A 15,160-nucleotide genomic window follows, 5' to 3' on the forward strand; every position below is an offset into this window, starting at 1 on the left:
TTGGACTGGGCTTGGAGCAACCTGGGCTAGTGGAAGGTGTCCCTGCCCATGGCAGGGGGATGGAGTGAGATGAGCTTTAAGGTCCCTTCCAACCCAAACCATTCTGGGATTCTATGAAATCTCCTCTATAACCCCAAAATATCTGCCCTGGGCAAAGGACACCCGGAGCTGAAATTTCTTGTCCTCCCTCCAGTCTCCCAAACCCAGGCTTGTTCCTGAGGTGGTGGGGGGTCCACACTGGGACTGAAGCAAGGCAGAGTGGCCCCTGCAGAGCCAGCACGATGGGATTGGGGCACCCAGGTGAGCTGGGAGCAGGCAGAGGAGCCCGGGTTGGCCACGGAGCCAGAGCCCGCGGGCGAGCGCACGAGCACCTCTGCTGTGATCCCTGCCTGGCTGCCAAGGACAACAAAGCCCGTGCACAAAGGATAGAAGCCACTCTGTCTCCAGGTTTGAATTGTTTCTTTCCTAAGGGGAGGGGAGGGAGGTGAAATCCATCCCTTTATAAGCAGTGACTCAGGTGCCACGATCCACCCCGGGCGCGCATCTCCCGCTCCGCGCCGTGTTTGCTCTGACGCCGCCGTGGGGCCTCATAATGGGATTATTGTTCCTTTGCGTGCAAAGCCCTCGCTTGGGGTTTTCTGTCCCCGCCCAGCCCTGCAAACCCTGCAAACCGCAGCCGCCTTCGCCTCCCCCAGCACCCGGCACGGGCTGGCGAGCGCCCGGCACCCCCGGAGAGCCCATTCCTGCGCCCTGACTCACGGCACGGCGGGTGGGGAGGCTGTGCTCCCATGGAATCAGCATAGAACCAGGGAATATCCCGAGCTGGACCCACAGGGATTGTCCAGTCCAACCCTGGCCATGCACAGACACCCAACAATCCCCCCCCCGTCCCTGAGAGCGTTGTCCAAACCCTCCTGGAGCTCTGGCAGCCTTGGGGCTGTGCCCACTGCCCTGGGGAGCCTGGGCAGTGCCCAACCAGCCTCTGGGGGAAGAACTTTCTCCTGAGATCCAACCTGACCCTCCCTGACACAGCTCCAGCCCTTCCCTCGGGGTCTGTCACTGGTCACACAGAGCAGAGATGGAGCTGCCCGTCCGCTGCCCCTTAGGAGGAAGTTTCCCTGCCCCGGATGCACAACCATACCCATGGCCTTTTCCATGCCTATTCCAGCTGGGAGCGAGCCAAGCCAGGCTGGCAGGAGCTGATGGGGAGAGAAGAGCAACATCTGACCAGGTGCTGTGCCATGGTGCCAACCTCCATGCCTGTCACGTGCCACCCGGGCAACCACCGGGAGCTGCCTGGCATTGCATGGGAGCAGGGAGTGAGGAGGGATCGGCCTGGAGCAAAGGGGACAGGCTTTCTCCTTGCACCACTGCTCCAGTCAGGATGGACGAGCTGGGATGGATCTCCAGGTGGGATGGATCAGAGAATCACAGAATCATGGATTGGTTTGGGTTGGAAGGGACCTTAAAGCCCATCTCATTCCCACCCCATGGGCAGGGACTCCTTCCACGAGCCCAGGCTGCTCCAAGCCCCGTCCAACCTGGCCTTGGACACTTCCAGGGATCCAGGGGCAGCCACAGCTTCTCTGGGCAACCTGTGCCAGGGCCTCCCCACCCTGCCAGGGTGGAATTTCTTCCCCACATCCCCTCCAAACCTACTCTCCTTCACCTTCAGGCCACCAACCACATCCCGGGAGGGAGAAGCCCAGAGCTTTGCACCACACACTCACCACCACACCTAATCCCCTCTCCAGAGCCCTAATCCCTGGGCAAACACAGGGACAGTACCATGCTCTGAGCTATCAGCAGCCTCTCCAGCCTCCACTTAGTTCTAAGCACAGCCCAAGGCTCACCTTTGGGCAGCTCTCCTGGTTGCAGAGGAGTTTCTTGTGGATTCTTCCACCTCCTCCTCACCAGCTCCATCTGGCACTGGGCCCATCCTGCTCCCAGACTTCATCTCCATGGTTCTCTGAAACTAAAAAAAAAAAACCACAAGAAAAGGAGGCCACCAACTCACCCGGGGAGGGGCTTGGGTGGGTTTTAACCCCCTCTTGCAAGAGCACCTACAGGGACTGCTTAGAAAAAACTCTATCTTTCAGGGTTTGAGGCTTTTAGATGGAGAGGAGTTACAGCATAAATTTTCCTCCAGCCAATGCGAAAATTTGTTATTATTTATAAACCCCAAGAGTTTCAAAGGTTTGAATTTTACTGAAAAATTAGTGGAGGGGGAGAAATCACCAGCTAAAATTTGATATTATGCTTGTAAGGGGCTCAGAGGACATTGCAAACCAGTCCAGGCACCCTGTGTCCCTCCAAAGGCTCACTACCTTCCATCAAAAGGGTGGACAGAGAGGGAAACCCCTCCCTCTGTGCTCCCCATGAGCATGGATGCTGTGGGCCAGGGGTTCTCCCCATTTTCCAGAGGCAGAGACACAGGATGGGGGCTCAGTGGCATCCCAATGCCTGGGCTGAGGAGGGACCACACCAGTCCCTCAGCGGCATCCTGACACTCATCCAAGCACAGAGTTGAGGCCAAGCACACCCCAGGACCTCAAAAACCATCTCCAACCACAGGACAACTTTCCTGTTTTCCCTCCAGCCTGATCTCCTGACAATTCCCAGCTCCTCCATCCAAGGATCAGAGCCCATCTCCATTTTTCAGGCCTTGGCTGGGTGTTTATACTCCCTTTGCTCCAAACTCCACCTTTTCCATTGACACTCACTGTTTCCACAGGCAATTTCAGGCCTGGCCCCCCGCCAGCTTTTCAATCACACCAAGGAACAGAGAGATAATTTCATTCCCCCCCAGGGGACAAACAGAAAAGACGGATTTTCCTACGTGCTTTCTGCATCACCCTCCCCACTCGCTCCCTGCGGCTCCAATGTGCATCACCATCATCTGGGCTGGCTACATCCAAGCAGGATTAAATGCTTTCCACGATATTATCTCGCAGCAATCTGATTACAAGGCTGCCTTTAACTGTATAATGTGGGTTTTGTACCAGCTCACACCACGCGCGGGAATCAAACCAGAAAACAGCCCTGACGGGCTGGAGCCATCCCGACCCCTGGACACCACGGAGGACTTTAAGGTTTTTAAGGCTGCAGACAGAGGGCTAAAAGCTTTACAGACACTTCTAGTGTGTCTGGAAAGCAGGTGAAGAGCAGTGGGAGATGGTGCAGCCTGGCCACTGGTGGCACTGGGAAGGACACACTGATTCCCAGCTGTGCCAGGTCCATTCCCTCTCCAACCCGAGGATGGCAGGGACAGACAACACCTGCTGCTTTTAAAAAAAAGGTCCTGACACATCTTGCTCTTCCCACTGAGGGCCACAATCTCAAATTTCCCCCGTGTCTGGACATACCTGGCTCACCTGGGCAGCCCAGTGGTCCCCAGGAACACACTCTCACCGTTGTCTGGATGAGGCACTGCAAAACTGCCTTTCCTTGGCTTTTTCTCCCTTTTTTTTTCATCCCCAAAGCAGCTGCCTTCCTGGCCAAGAGGCAGGACCTTGGACAAGCCAGGAACAATTAAGCTGGAGAAAGGAAACACAGCAGAACAGAGGGAGAAGCAGCAAAGCTACGGTTTTACAGCAGTAAAACGAATCAGTGCAAACTCTCGATTTCCCATTTATTGAAACCAATCACAGTTGAAAGGTCAAATCCATTGGCAAACAGTAGTTTTGTATCATCCAGAGTGATCCACAAATGAAGTAGAAATTAAATCCAACCGAAAAAAAAAGAAAGAACCAAATGAAAATGCACAACTCCAGCTTAATTCATTCAAGCCTGTTCCCTTTGGCTGCCCCTCCAGCAGGTGATCCGTGACATCCCAGCACCACTTCCAGAGGGACTGAGCAGCAGGAGGCAGCCAGGTGATCCAGTTATTCCCACTGGAGGGTCTAAGGAAGCCCTTTGTGCTGAAGATTGAAGCGTCCCTGGCGAGGGGGAGCTGGGATTTGCAGCATCCTTCCAACTGCGGCGGTTCCTCCTCACCCGAGCGTGCGCCAGGCACAGGGATGGTCAGGATTCACTCCTCAGCCTGGAAGGGATCAATCCTGCCTGCTCAGGAAGAGCCATTCCACAAGAGATGTTTGGAAAGCAGCAGGTGAAGAGGCAGGATCCACGTTGCACGTTTCTGGCTCTTCAGGTGGGATAATTAATTCATCCTGAGGAATGAATTCATCCTGACGCTGCTCAGGAAGACGAGGGCTCCCAGCACACTCAGGTGCTGACTTGGCTCTTCTGCAGGTGAAGTGTGACCAGGACCATCACCACCAAACCTTTCCTTGGTTCTTCAGGGAGTTATGGCCCACCAGAACCAGCAATCCCTCAGGAAGACCAAACACGGCTCCACGTGGAATTGTATCCGGCATCAGGCAGCACATCAGCGACAGTGTGGAGGACCACACCTTGCCTTGTCAAAGAGTACATGCTGGGAAACACTAAAATTCTTCTTTCCTGGTTTGTTTTTTTTTTTTCCTGAAAACCCTGGAACACTGGACACGACTCATCAGAACAGTGCCTCGCTTAGATAAATTTAGGAGAAAAAAAAATGACATTTCCCCCTTGAAGAGATCCCAAGAAAATTCATTTTTATTTGCCTGAACTATTTGTATCCATCAAAACAAATTCCCTGCAGCATTCCCAAGGACCAGCAGGACACGGGAGACCTGCAGTCCTGCGATATGTTGTGTGTGTTATCGCAGCCCTAACACCTTCCACCTGCCTTCCCAAAAAAGGGTGGAATTCGAGACTCCCTAAGGGGTTTACTCCATTCCAATGCCTCAGTGCTTAACCACAGACCAGCTTCAACACAGGACAGAGAATTTCTAACCTTCTACAGAGCAAAGATGATCAAAATCCCCGAGTGACCCGACTCGGAGAAACCAGCCCAGCGTCGTCCAACGACCCCCCCTGAGAGGAAAAGCAAACCTGGTGGCGAAAGGAAAGCGGGATCTGGGAGCAGCCACCCGTATTTGTGCTTTGAAAACCATCAACATGACATTGGGGGAGAGAGATATAAAATTATAGGAAATCAACACCAAGCCAGATCCCAGAAAGATATGTACAAAACCAGTCCGGAGGATGACGCGCGCCCGGCTCCGAACCCTCACGCGCGGCTCTGAATTCTTCTCCTGGGATTGCAGCGCTGCCCTACCCGAGCCCAACGTCCAGGGACATCATCACCACAAAGCCCAGGATGGAGGTCCAGGATGCCAGCTTCCCATTGCCACTGCAGGGAGAGAGGGGAGAGGTGAGCTCCGAGGAGCCGGGAATGTCGGCTGGGAGGAGGGAAGCGCCACGTGTCTCTGCCCTGGGCAAGGGAAGGGACGTTCCGGAGCCCTCTGTGCTTCCCCACCCCGTGTCTCCCTGCCTGGAACGGTGTCTGCAGGGGCCTCACCTGGTCTGTGCCTCGGGAATGATGTCGTCCATCACCACGTAGACCATGGCCCCGGCGGCGAAGCCCAGGGCGTAGGGCAGGAGAGGCTCTGCCACCACCACGGCGAAGGCTCCGAACACGCCGGCCAAGGGCTCCACCATCCCGCTCAGCTGCCCGTACCTGCCAAACACCCCCACTGAGAGCCCCTGGGAGCCTGGAGAGAGGGCTGGCACAGCCATCCCGATGGGATGACGGGGCTCACACCTCCCCATCCCCACTGCACCCCCATCCCCCATTCCCCAGTGCCACCGTGGCCTGGAGGGGTGGGACACTGGCCATGCCAAGCCAAGTCACCTGGATGATTTTAAACAGGCAATGATTTGACCCAACCCAGCTGAATTTTCCAGGGGTGGAATTAAGCCATGGCCCAATTCCTCCCCCCAGCAGCACTGTGGGATTTGGGGGTCCAGCTCCCAGGCAGGGATGGGTCAGAGAGGAAATATTTCCAACCAGCATAACTCAATCCCAAAGAGCTGAGGTTGTGAATCTGCATCTGGCCACAGCCTCAACCAGGATAAAATCATGTTCTTCCCGCTCATTTTCTTTCCCCCTAGGACTGTTTCAACTCTCTGGACCATGGGAACTCCCTTCCCAGCAGCAGCAATCCTGGTGCAAGTCCCAGCACCCACTTGCGGGGGTGGGTGGGAGGAAAAGAAAACAAAGCTTTGGCAGGAGCAGTTTCGGAGCCTCCCCCTGCCCTCCCATCCATCACCCAGCCAGGTGAACACAGCCCTGCACTCCCAGGGTTCATGCCCTGGGCTTTCTCACCTCAGGGAAAAGGGAAAAGGCTGGGTTTGAAATCCAGCCTGGAGTGAAGGGAGGAAAAAAAATGAAATAAAATAAAATAAAAAAAATATTTAGTGCAGGATCTGGGAGGTCACAACAGGTACTGAAGCGGGATGTGGTGACCTGTCAGGATCATGGATGCATCCCCAGGGAGCTGAGGGCTTGGATCTGAGTTCAGGGAGTGTGGAGGAAGCAGGGCAGAGCTCACCACACTTCCTGAGCACAGGAAACCAGCAGCACTCCCAGCACCAGCTCCCCGTGATTTCAGGAGCTGACCCAGCAGGTCTGGAGCAAACCCATTCCAAGGGCAGCTCCATGATAGAGCAACACAACGGACAGGGGAGGAAACCAATGGGCAGGAGGTGCTGGTGGAGGGCTCTTGTTCCCCCGGGAGAAGAGGAGCTCAGCTTACCAGAACGCTTTCCACGTGGAAAATCCAGCCCCTCGCAAAGGCAGGCTGACAGCCAGCCCCTCCGGGAAATTCTGGATCCCAATCCCAATGGCTAAGTTCCTACCACACAGAAAAAGCACAAATATATATATATATATATATATATATACACATGTTAGGTGGAAAGCAGAGCCTGGGGAAGGCTGTTGGGAGACAGGGACAAAGAGACATGAGTAAGGATTCCATGGAAGTGAAAAACCAGGCAGAGAGGAGAGCTGAACTGTCCATCAGTCATGGAATCACGGAATGGTTTGGGTCAGAAGGGGCATTATATCCCATCTTGTTCCACCCCCTGCTATGGGCAGATTTTCTCCATCATGTCTCCACTGGTGTGTGTTGGTGGCACTGGCCATGGCCTGTCCTGGGGGGACACCAAGAGAGGGACCATCCTGGGGGCTCAAAGCTGCAGCAGTGAGGGGCTGGGCTGGGACCTGCCCCAGCCCCAGCTCGAGGCAGGAGCCCAGTGCCTCTCCCCGAGGTCAGCCCTTCCTCTGCCAGCAGCTCCAAGCTCCCTTTTGCTGCCTCAAACACTTGTTTCCTATTAGTAAAATAAGACTGGTGAGAAAAATCTCTCTGGGTTGTTTAAACTTCTACCAGGGTTTACAGAAGAGGGGAGGGGAAGGGGGAGAGGCTGCGGGTTTCCCTAACCAGGACAGGCTATTACAATCAAAAACATTATTCAAGGGAAAGAGAGGGAGGACGGAGGGGGAAAACCATCCCTGTTGGAAAACACTGGGGCCGCTGTCTGTGCCCTGGGCTTTTTTTCCTCCTTCCCTCGCCTTCGCACAAAGCAGCTTTTACTGGCCCCGACCACAACAAATTAATGGGGTGGGAGAGGGAGGTGTGAATGGAGGGGTCTGTACAGGAAGGGTGGAGAGTCCCCCCCTCGCCCCCACCGGGAGGAGGGAACCCCACGCTGACCCCTGGCCCTGCAGCAGCCCCGAGGGGCAGGAGGAAGGGGATGGAACCCAGGGGAAGATCCAGGAGAAGCCCATGGAGTGGGTTTGTCCCTGCTCTTTTCCTCCTTTCCTTCCCACACACCCCTGGCACAGCCCACCAGGGCTCCCCCAAGAACCAGCCCAGCACTACAGACTGGGGCATCTCCAGAGCAGTGCCAGATGCCCAGGGATGGCAATGGGAGCAGGGCTGCAGGTGGCACGGCAAGCCAGGGGCTGCAATGCCCACTGTGCCACATGCCACGGCACTCACACCCCATGGCAAACGGGTTCTGGTGTGCTCAACACCAACAGGGACCCACTGGAGCCAGGCCACCCACGCCCCCCAGCCCTCATCAGGGAGGCAGCAATGAATGCCCCATCCCAGGTCAGGATTGTAACTGTTTTCCCAGGAAATGCCCACTGCATGGGCACTGCCAGCCAGGGCAGCTTCAGTGTGGGACATGGCCAGAGACAAAGGCCACCAGAGACCCAGACACCCACAAGTGTCCCTGCACGAGGAGTTTCTTGGGATGTCCGTGGGGCAGAAAGGACCAGGCTGAGAAGGTCCCCATGACATCTCCTGGCCTCCAGTCACTCCATGTCCCCACCGTGGTCTCCTGCTCACCCAGACCGCGCTCCCCCAGGACCATCGTTCCTCCAACGCTTCCTCCCGCTGCAGCTCTGCCTGAACATTTCTTGGACTTTGGGGCCTTCTGAGCCCTTCCCAGGGACACTAATCCCATAAGGATGAGGAGCACTCCGTGACACCACGAGGCCAGGAACACCTAAGCCTGGCTGTTTGCTCGGCCTCGCTTGGCCGCGCGGGGGGAACCTCGGGGGCCACCTCTGTTTGCGTCCCGGGAGGGGTCCGGGTGCTGGGGCAAAGGAGAGGAGCACTCCCTGTGGAACAAAACCATCCCAAGGGACACTCCTGTCCCTCTTGGCCGCCGAGCCGTGCACAACTCACACCTTCTCCCGCGTGGAGCTGACGGCAACGCGGGCGCCGGGAAGGGACGGAATCAAAGCTGCATTGTGTGCGAGGGGAACAAAGGCGCCTTATGACGGAAATAGGTGGGGATTCTTGGAAGGCTTCCCCCGACTGCAAAGGAATACATTGTAAAACACCAGCACCGAGACAGAGCTGGAGCAGCCCGGCCCAGGGGAGCCCAAGCTCGGGGTGCCCACGGGGAGATGGGGACACAGAGGAGATGGAAATGGGGAGATGAGCCAATGCAGCCAGAGGGACAGTGCTTGGGATGGAAAGTTTAGGGTCTTTAAGGAGAAGAAGGTGAGGGATAACTGGGAGAGAGGTGGTAGAAGCAGATCTCATCTGGTCAGATTTTTGCCCAGGGAGGTGGTGGAGTCCCCATCCCTGGAGGTGTTCAAGGACAGGGCACTCAGTGCTCTGGGTTGGGGGACAAGGTGGGAATTGGGTACAGATTGGACTCGATGATTTTGGAGCTCTTTTCCAACCTTAACGGTTCTGGGATTCTGCGGATGGGTCACCTGTGTCCAACTGGACAAGGGGGACAACCTGTGGCTCATCCCCAACCTACAAACGTGACTTGGTCCAAAGAAAGCACATTCCAAAGGAAACCACACGGGACTCTGCCTGCGAATACACGTGTTCCATTAGTGGCTCTGCCACCAGCACCCTGGCCAGCACAGGAATGTCACTTGGGTGTCTCTTCCTTTGGGCACAATGGACTCAGGTGTCAAGGACAGGGAGCCAACATGCACTGGACACGTTACCTTTCCCAGCTCTGCCTCAGCTTCCCCATCTGTAAAATGAGGGTGCTGACAGTGATATCCTGCACAACCTCCTCAATCTGGGGACAGAAGCACCACCAGGACACGTGTCACCCCCACGTGAGCTCTGCAGAGAGCCAGCAGTGCTGCGATGGCTCTGCCCCGGCCCCGGCCAAGCCTCCCCTGCAGCAGGGCCCTGGGCAGCAGGCAGCAGTTTTAAGGAAGAAAAGGTAAACCTGTGACATCCTGGTGGAGCTCCAGCGAGGACCAGTTCGATGGAAAGACTCCGTGTCCCCCCGGGAACGCACCGGGGCCAGACCTCCTACCCCCAGCTCGCCTGCCAACTGCTATGGCACCACGCTGGGAGACTCCAAGTTCACTTTCAAAAAAAAAAAGTTGGCATCTCTGCATATTTGCAAGGTCAAGGCACAGAAAGCCTTCTATAAGCCTAAACCCTTGTTTTCAAGGGCCTATTCTTTTACAAACTGATTATGAAAGCAGGCTACATATTCTTAACAAGCCCCTTTTCACTCCGGCTTTCAATTCCCTCCAGTGTATAATGTGCATGTGTATTCTTGCATGGCAGGCCCTTACATACTGTTTTGATTGTTATCGTCTTGCCATGAAAGGGCCGATTGTTTTGGGTTCCCAAGATTACATCATGGCTCCCACTCGGGCCGCCCGTCGAGGTGTTTGATCAGGGCTCCAGGTGGGAATGGGAAGGAGCTCCGCGGGGCCCTCGGCGCTTCCCATACCTGCCCTACCTGTTCGGCACGGCCGCCGGCTCGGGAGGCTCTCACGCGAGGAGTGTGGGGGAGCCGGGGGGGGCAGCTGGCCCTGCCACCCCCTCCTGATGCCCCCCGGGCCACATCCCCACCCCGGGCAGCAGCCTGACCCACCCCTGGGCACAGGGGGCTCCTGGTGAGCCCGTGGTGCTCAAAGCTTTGAAGGCCAAATCCACAGGAGCAGCGAGAGGATGTTGCTCCCGCAGATCTGCCCTTTGGTAACGCAGCATTTTTCCATCTCAAACATTTCAAGCTATTAAAAAAACCTCACCAGGATATAAACCTACTGTGCCTCCTCCTCTCGAGAGCAGCCACCAGCCCCATTACCCACAGGGGCACAGAAATGCAGGAACAACGTGTGCCCTCATCCCGGGCAGGGGATGGAGCAGGCACCCCCCTCCCAGACAGGGAATGGAATGCCTTGGGTTGGAAGGGATGGTAAAGCTCATCCTGTTCCACCCCCTGCCATGGGCAGGGACACCTCCCACTAGCCCAGGTTGCTCCAAGCCCCGTCCAACCTGGCCTTGGACACTTCCAGGGATCCAGGGGCAGCCACGGCTTCCCTGGGCAACCTGTGCCAGGGCCTCCCCACCCTCACAGAGAGGAATTTCCTCCTCACAGGAAAGAATTTCTTCCATGAGAAGCTCCTGTTGGGTCTCAGCTGGAGCTGTGTGTGGCACATCCCAGTGGAACAACACGTGCTCTCCCAAGACTTGGCCCTTCCAGTGCTGCTCCTCAGCAGCCACTTCCATCCCTCTTCCCACCCTTCCATCCCTCTTCCATCTCCTCTTCCCACCCAATCTCCTGGGCTGGAGCTGTGCCTCCAGCTCTGTGTCACATCTGCTGCCTGGCCCCCTGCCAGCCTTGCCCCCCCCCCCCAGCTCTGGATCCACACACTGTAAACATTTACAATTTTAGGAAATTTTACCCTTAATTTATCCCAAAGGCGCGTGAGCTCAGTTCAGAGTCATAAAACCTGCTCTCCCCCCTGACTGCAGCACCGGGACGTGAACTCCAGCTGGAGAGCACGGAATTCTCCAGCTTTCCCAACACAAATCCCCACCAGCAGTGCCAGGTCAGTCCAGGATGGGGCTGCCACCCATCTCCCCTCTCCAGCAAAGCTCAGCTCAGTGTTCTCCCACCAGATTCCAAAGATGAGAGGACTCCTCCAGCCCAAGGGTAGATCAGGTTCTGCCCCGGCCACGTGGGACCAGGGGCTCCCCTGGCCATCACCACCCCCTTCAGCTGCTCCCTCCACCATCATCCTCCATGGAAAACACACTGCCAGGGGACCCAGGGCTGGCTGCACCGGGTACCTGCCCTCCTCACCTTCCACAGCCATGGATTTGGAGGAGAAAGCCATCCCAGGAATGCAGAACCATGGAATTGTTTTGAGGAAAAGAATCTTAAGGTCATCATTGCCAAGGCCACCACTCACCCCTGTCCCCAAATGCCACATCCACATGGTTTTTAAATCCCCCCTGGGATAGGGACTCCCCCACTGCCATGGGCAACTGGACAGCCCTTCCATGGAGATGTTTGCCCTAATATCCAACCTAAACTTATTTTCCCTAATATCCAACCTAAACTTATTTTCCCTAATATCCAACCTAAACTTATTTTCCCTAATATCCAACCTAAACTTATTTTCCCTAATGTCCAACCTAAACTTATTTTCCCTAATGTCCAACCTAAACTTATTTTCCCTAATATCCAACCTAAACTTATTTTCCCTAATATCCAACCTAAACTTATTTTCCCTAATGTCCAACCTAACCCTTCCCTGGCACGATTCGAGGCCATTTCCCCTTGTCCTGTCACTTGTTTCCTGGGAGAAGACACCAACCCCTCTGGCTGAGCCGAGAGGACACAGGTCTGGACACCCCTTCCAGAGCAAAACCTCAGTGTTGGATGATGGGAGACAGAAACTGGAGGTCATTCCCTGGGAGGGCAGACATGCATCCAGCTCCAGATCCCACGGACTGGTCCCATTGTCTGGGGACTATTTATTCCTGTGGAGTTTTAAAATCTTTATTCTTATCTGCCTGGTTATTTATGTAACTGTTTGATTTATGAGTCAGACTCATGCACAGGGTAAAAGTTCACATCTGCCCCGATCTGGGAAGCACAAAGACACGTTTCACGAGCTCCACACGTTCCTTTTGCCATGTTTTGACCTCGCTGAGCAGCAGGAAAGGCTCAAGGAGCCTCGACACCTTCTCCTGTGCTGGACAAGAGTGTGAACCTGACCTGTGAGCACAGAATCTGGCCAATATTGGTCGAGTCTCACCAGGCTCTGGCTCTGCAGGGCTGGTACAAGCAGGAGACAGGACCAAGCCCTGGAATCTCTTCCTGAAAAACGTCCTTTGCGGGAGATGGAAGCCATGAGGAATTGCCCTTGTCTTGCTCTCACAGCACGCAGCAAAAAAGCAGGATCTATCACACAGACAGATTTCTGTTTGCACAGTTATGGTCTAGCCAGCTCAAATTTCACAGATAACTGTAAATCATAAAGCTCATTTCATCCCACCCCCTGCCCTGGGCAGGGACACCTTCCACTAGCCCAGGTTGCTCCAGGTCCAGCCTGGCCTTGGACACTTCCAGGGCTGGGACATAAATGGATGAAGATGTCACTGCCCATCATGTTTCCTGGGGTTAATTCCTGCCCAAGGAAAGGGACCAACACAAGACCCAAATATTCCCAGACCCCACTGACACCACCCACACACGGCCCCCAGCTCTGGTGGGACCTGGCTCTGGCTGCAGAGGGGTGGGGGAGCCCCAGGAGAGGAAGGCAGCATTAAAAGGCAGCATGAAGAGCTGCAGGACCCCCATCACTGCTGTTATTCCCAGCATGTTCCCTTTTCCAGGAGCACATCCAGCATCATCAGGTGCCACCCCAAGCCCTGCAGACCCCCAGCTCCAAGGAACCCTGTAAATCCCCCCAAACTGCTACAAGAGAACAGCAACGACCATAAAGAGGAGAGTCTGTGGCTCTCACACCTCATCAGAGCTGGCTCCTGGCAGGAACGTCTCCATTTTCAAGCAGAAACCAAGAACATCCTTCCCTGGCAGCCACTGAGCCACAGGCAGCACCTTCCAACTCCAACCATCACCAGGAGGTTTCAGTTAAGACCCCACACACCTATTTTTAAATACCTTAAGACAACCCTCATGTGAGACCTCGTTAATTCTATTTTAAACAGCGTCAGCCTGCAAATAATTTCAATTTTTACATATTCATACAGGCACACCCCTAAATAAAGCAGGATTTAACGATGTGGCTGCATTGATCTCGGGCAGGGCTGGAGCTGGAGGGAGATACAGGACCTTATAAAGGTTATTAAAACATTTTTTTAAAAACAATTAAACACACAGAGAAGCTGGGTGGTCTAAAAGCAGGGCTGGGATTATGGTCCATATATAAAAATTCCCAATTAATGTTTATGGCTTCATACAAAAATGGCAATTCTCTGCTTTTTAAGTGAATCTTCAAACTGCAATTTCATTTCACACTGAAAATTATTTTACATACCATGGAAATCTTAGTGTAAATAACACGCTGGGGTGGGGGAAATGGTTTAAGGGGTATTTTTTAGGGATTTATTGCCTTGCCCTCCAGATCACCAGCAAACACGGCCCCATCACTCAGGGAAAACCAAAGTAAGGGAAGGAGGATGAGTGTGTTTAATAAAGACCTTGTTCTTCCTTCCTGTTAAAGGGTGGAAAGGACCCACAGGGAGCCAAAGCCCAGCCCTACATACAGATAAAATATGGATGGATTTCCCTCCTCCTCTCTCAGGTGGCTCCAGGACGTGGTGATGGAGCTCAGCACTCAGCCCAGCTCACTGGGCCAGGGTGGCATCGAGGGGCTCACACACAATTCCCATGTGCCCACGTTTGCATCCTGCTGGGAATCATTAGCCAAGAGCAAAATTAAAAGCCCTGAAACGATTTCTCCTCTCCCCTTCCCGCGGCATCGCTGTCAAACCGCGCCAGGGGAGCCTGAAAGCACCGGAGCAGCTCCTTTGTGCAGCCTGAAAACCTGGAACCAAACAATTTCCTAACAGCTGTAGCTCTAAAAGGGCCCATTATCGCCCCGTGTTCCCTCACAATGTCTTCATTCAATTTGCTTCCCCTCTCCAAGGGCTCATTTTTAACCCAGGCTGCAAGGAGAGGACCAGGAGAGGACCAGGAGAGGACCAGGAGAGGACCAGGAGAGGACCAGGAGAGGACCAGGCCATGGGGGCTGTGCAGCCAACCTGGGGTTCAAGGGCAGCTTCATGTGGCACCACCTGGGTGAGATCAGCAGGGAGAGTGGCTTTGGCTTGCTCTGCTTTCCTGCCTTGCCCTCCTTCTTTTATTTTAAGGTGAACAGGAAGCAAGCAGGTGCACTTTGCAGATCAAAGTTGGGCAGGAGAGACCGTGGTGAGGTCCTGGAGAACCTCATCCTGCAGCAATGGGGACCAAGGTCAAGGGTGGACACCTTCCACTAGCCCAGGTTGCTCCAAGCCCTGTCCAACCTGGCCTTGGACACTTCCAGGGATGGGGCAGCCACAGCTCCTCTGGGCAACCTGTGCCAGGGCCTCCCCACCCTCACAGGGAAGAATTTCCTCCCAAAATCCCATCTAAATTTTCCACCCCACGCTGCTGGGCCATTGCAGCCCCCAGCCACAGCTCATCCACAAACCATTCATTTGTCCAACAGCCCCCAGGGCAAGGGCTGGGCAGCTCTCCCAAAGCCCCCCCCGAGAGGTGAGAAGCCAAAGAGCTTCTCCTGGCACTGCCTGTCCTTCAGGTTGTATCGCCACAGGAGGAGAACACAACCATTACACAGACTTTCCACCAAGCCAGATGTTGTTTGGGAGACCAGCTGTCTCTCCTAAGCATTCCAAATCAATCAAAAAACTCAGTCTAGACACTGGAGTAAGGGATGAGGAAGGAGTGAGAGGGAAGAGGAGGGGAGACTATTTATACAGCGACGTAAAGGCGAAGAGCCAGCGAGGGA

The 15,160-nt window shown here is 54.8% G+C and overlaps 1 protein-coding gene across 2 annotated transcripts in view; it reads right to left on the reverse strand.

Moving 5' to 3' along the window:
- Positions 1-3,610: 3,610 nt before the first annotated feature.
- Positions 3,611-15,160, reverse strand: part of SLC39A11 (solute carrier family 39 member 11) — an 80,374-nt gene continuing 68,824 nt past the window's right edge. For both annotated transcript variants that reach the window (XM_032706804.1, XM_032706803.1), the window contains exons 8-10: positions 6,642-6,740; positions 5,405-5,563; positions 3,611-5,236 (exon numbers count right to left, since the gene is read on the reverse strand). In XM_032706804.1, coding sequence (XP_032562695.1) covers positions 5,158-5,236; positions 5,405-5,563; positions 6,642-6,740 — 337 coding nt within the window. In that variant the 3' untranslated portion in view covers positions 3,611-5,157. The remainder of the gene's footprint in view (positions 5,237-5,404; positions 5,564-6,641; positions 6,741-15,160) is intronic.

The sequence above is a fragment of the Chiroxiphia lanceolata genome, chromosome 19 (assembly GCF_009829145.1).
Source record: "Chiroxiphia lanceolata isolate bChiLan1 chromosome 19, bChiLan1.pri, whole genome shotgun sequence".
In the NCBI taxonomy this organism is placed as follows: Eukaryota; Metazoa; Chordata; class Aves; order Passeriformes; family Pipridae; genus Chiroxiphia; species Chiroxiphia lanceolata.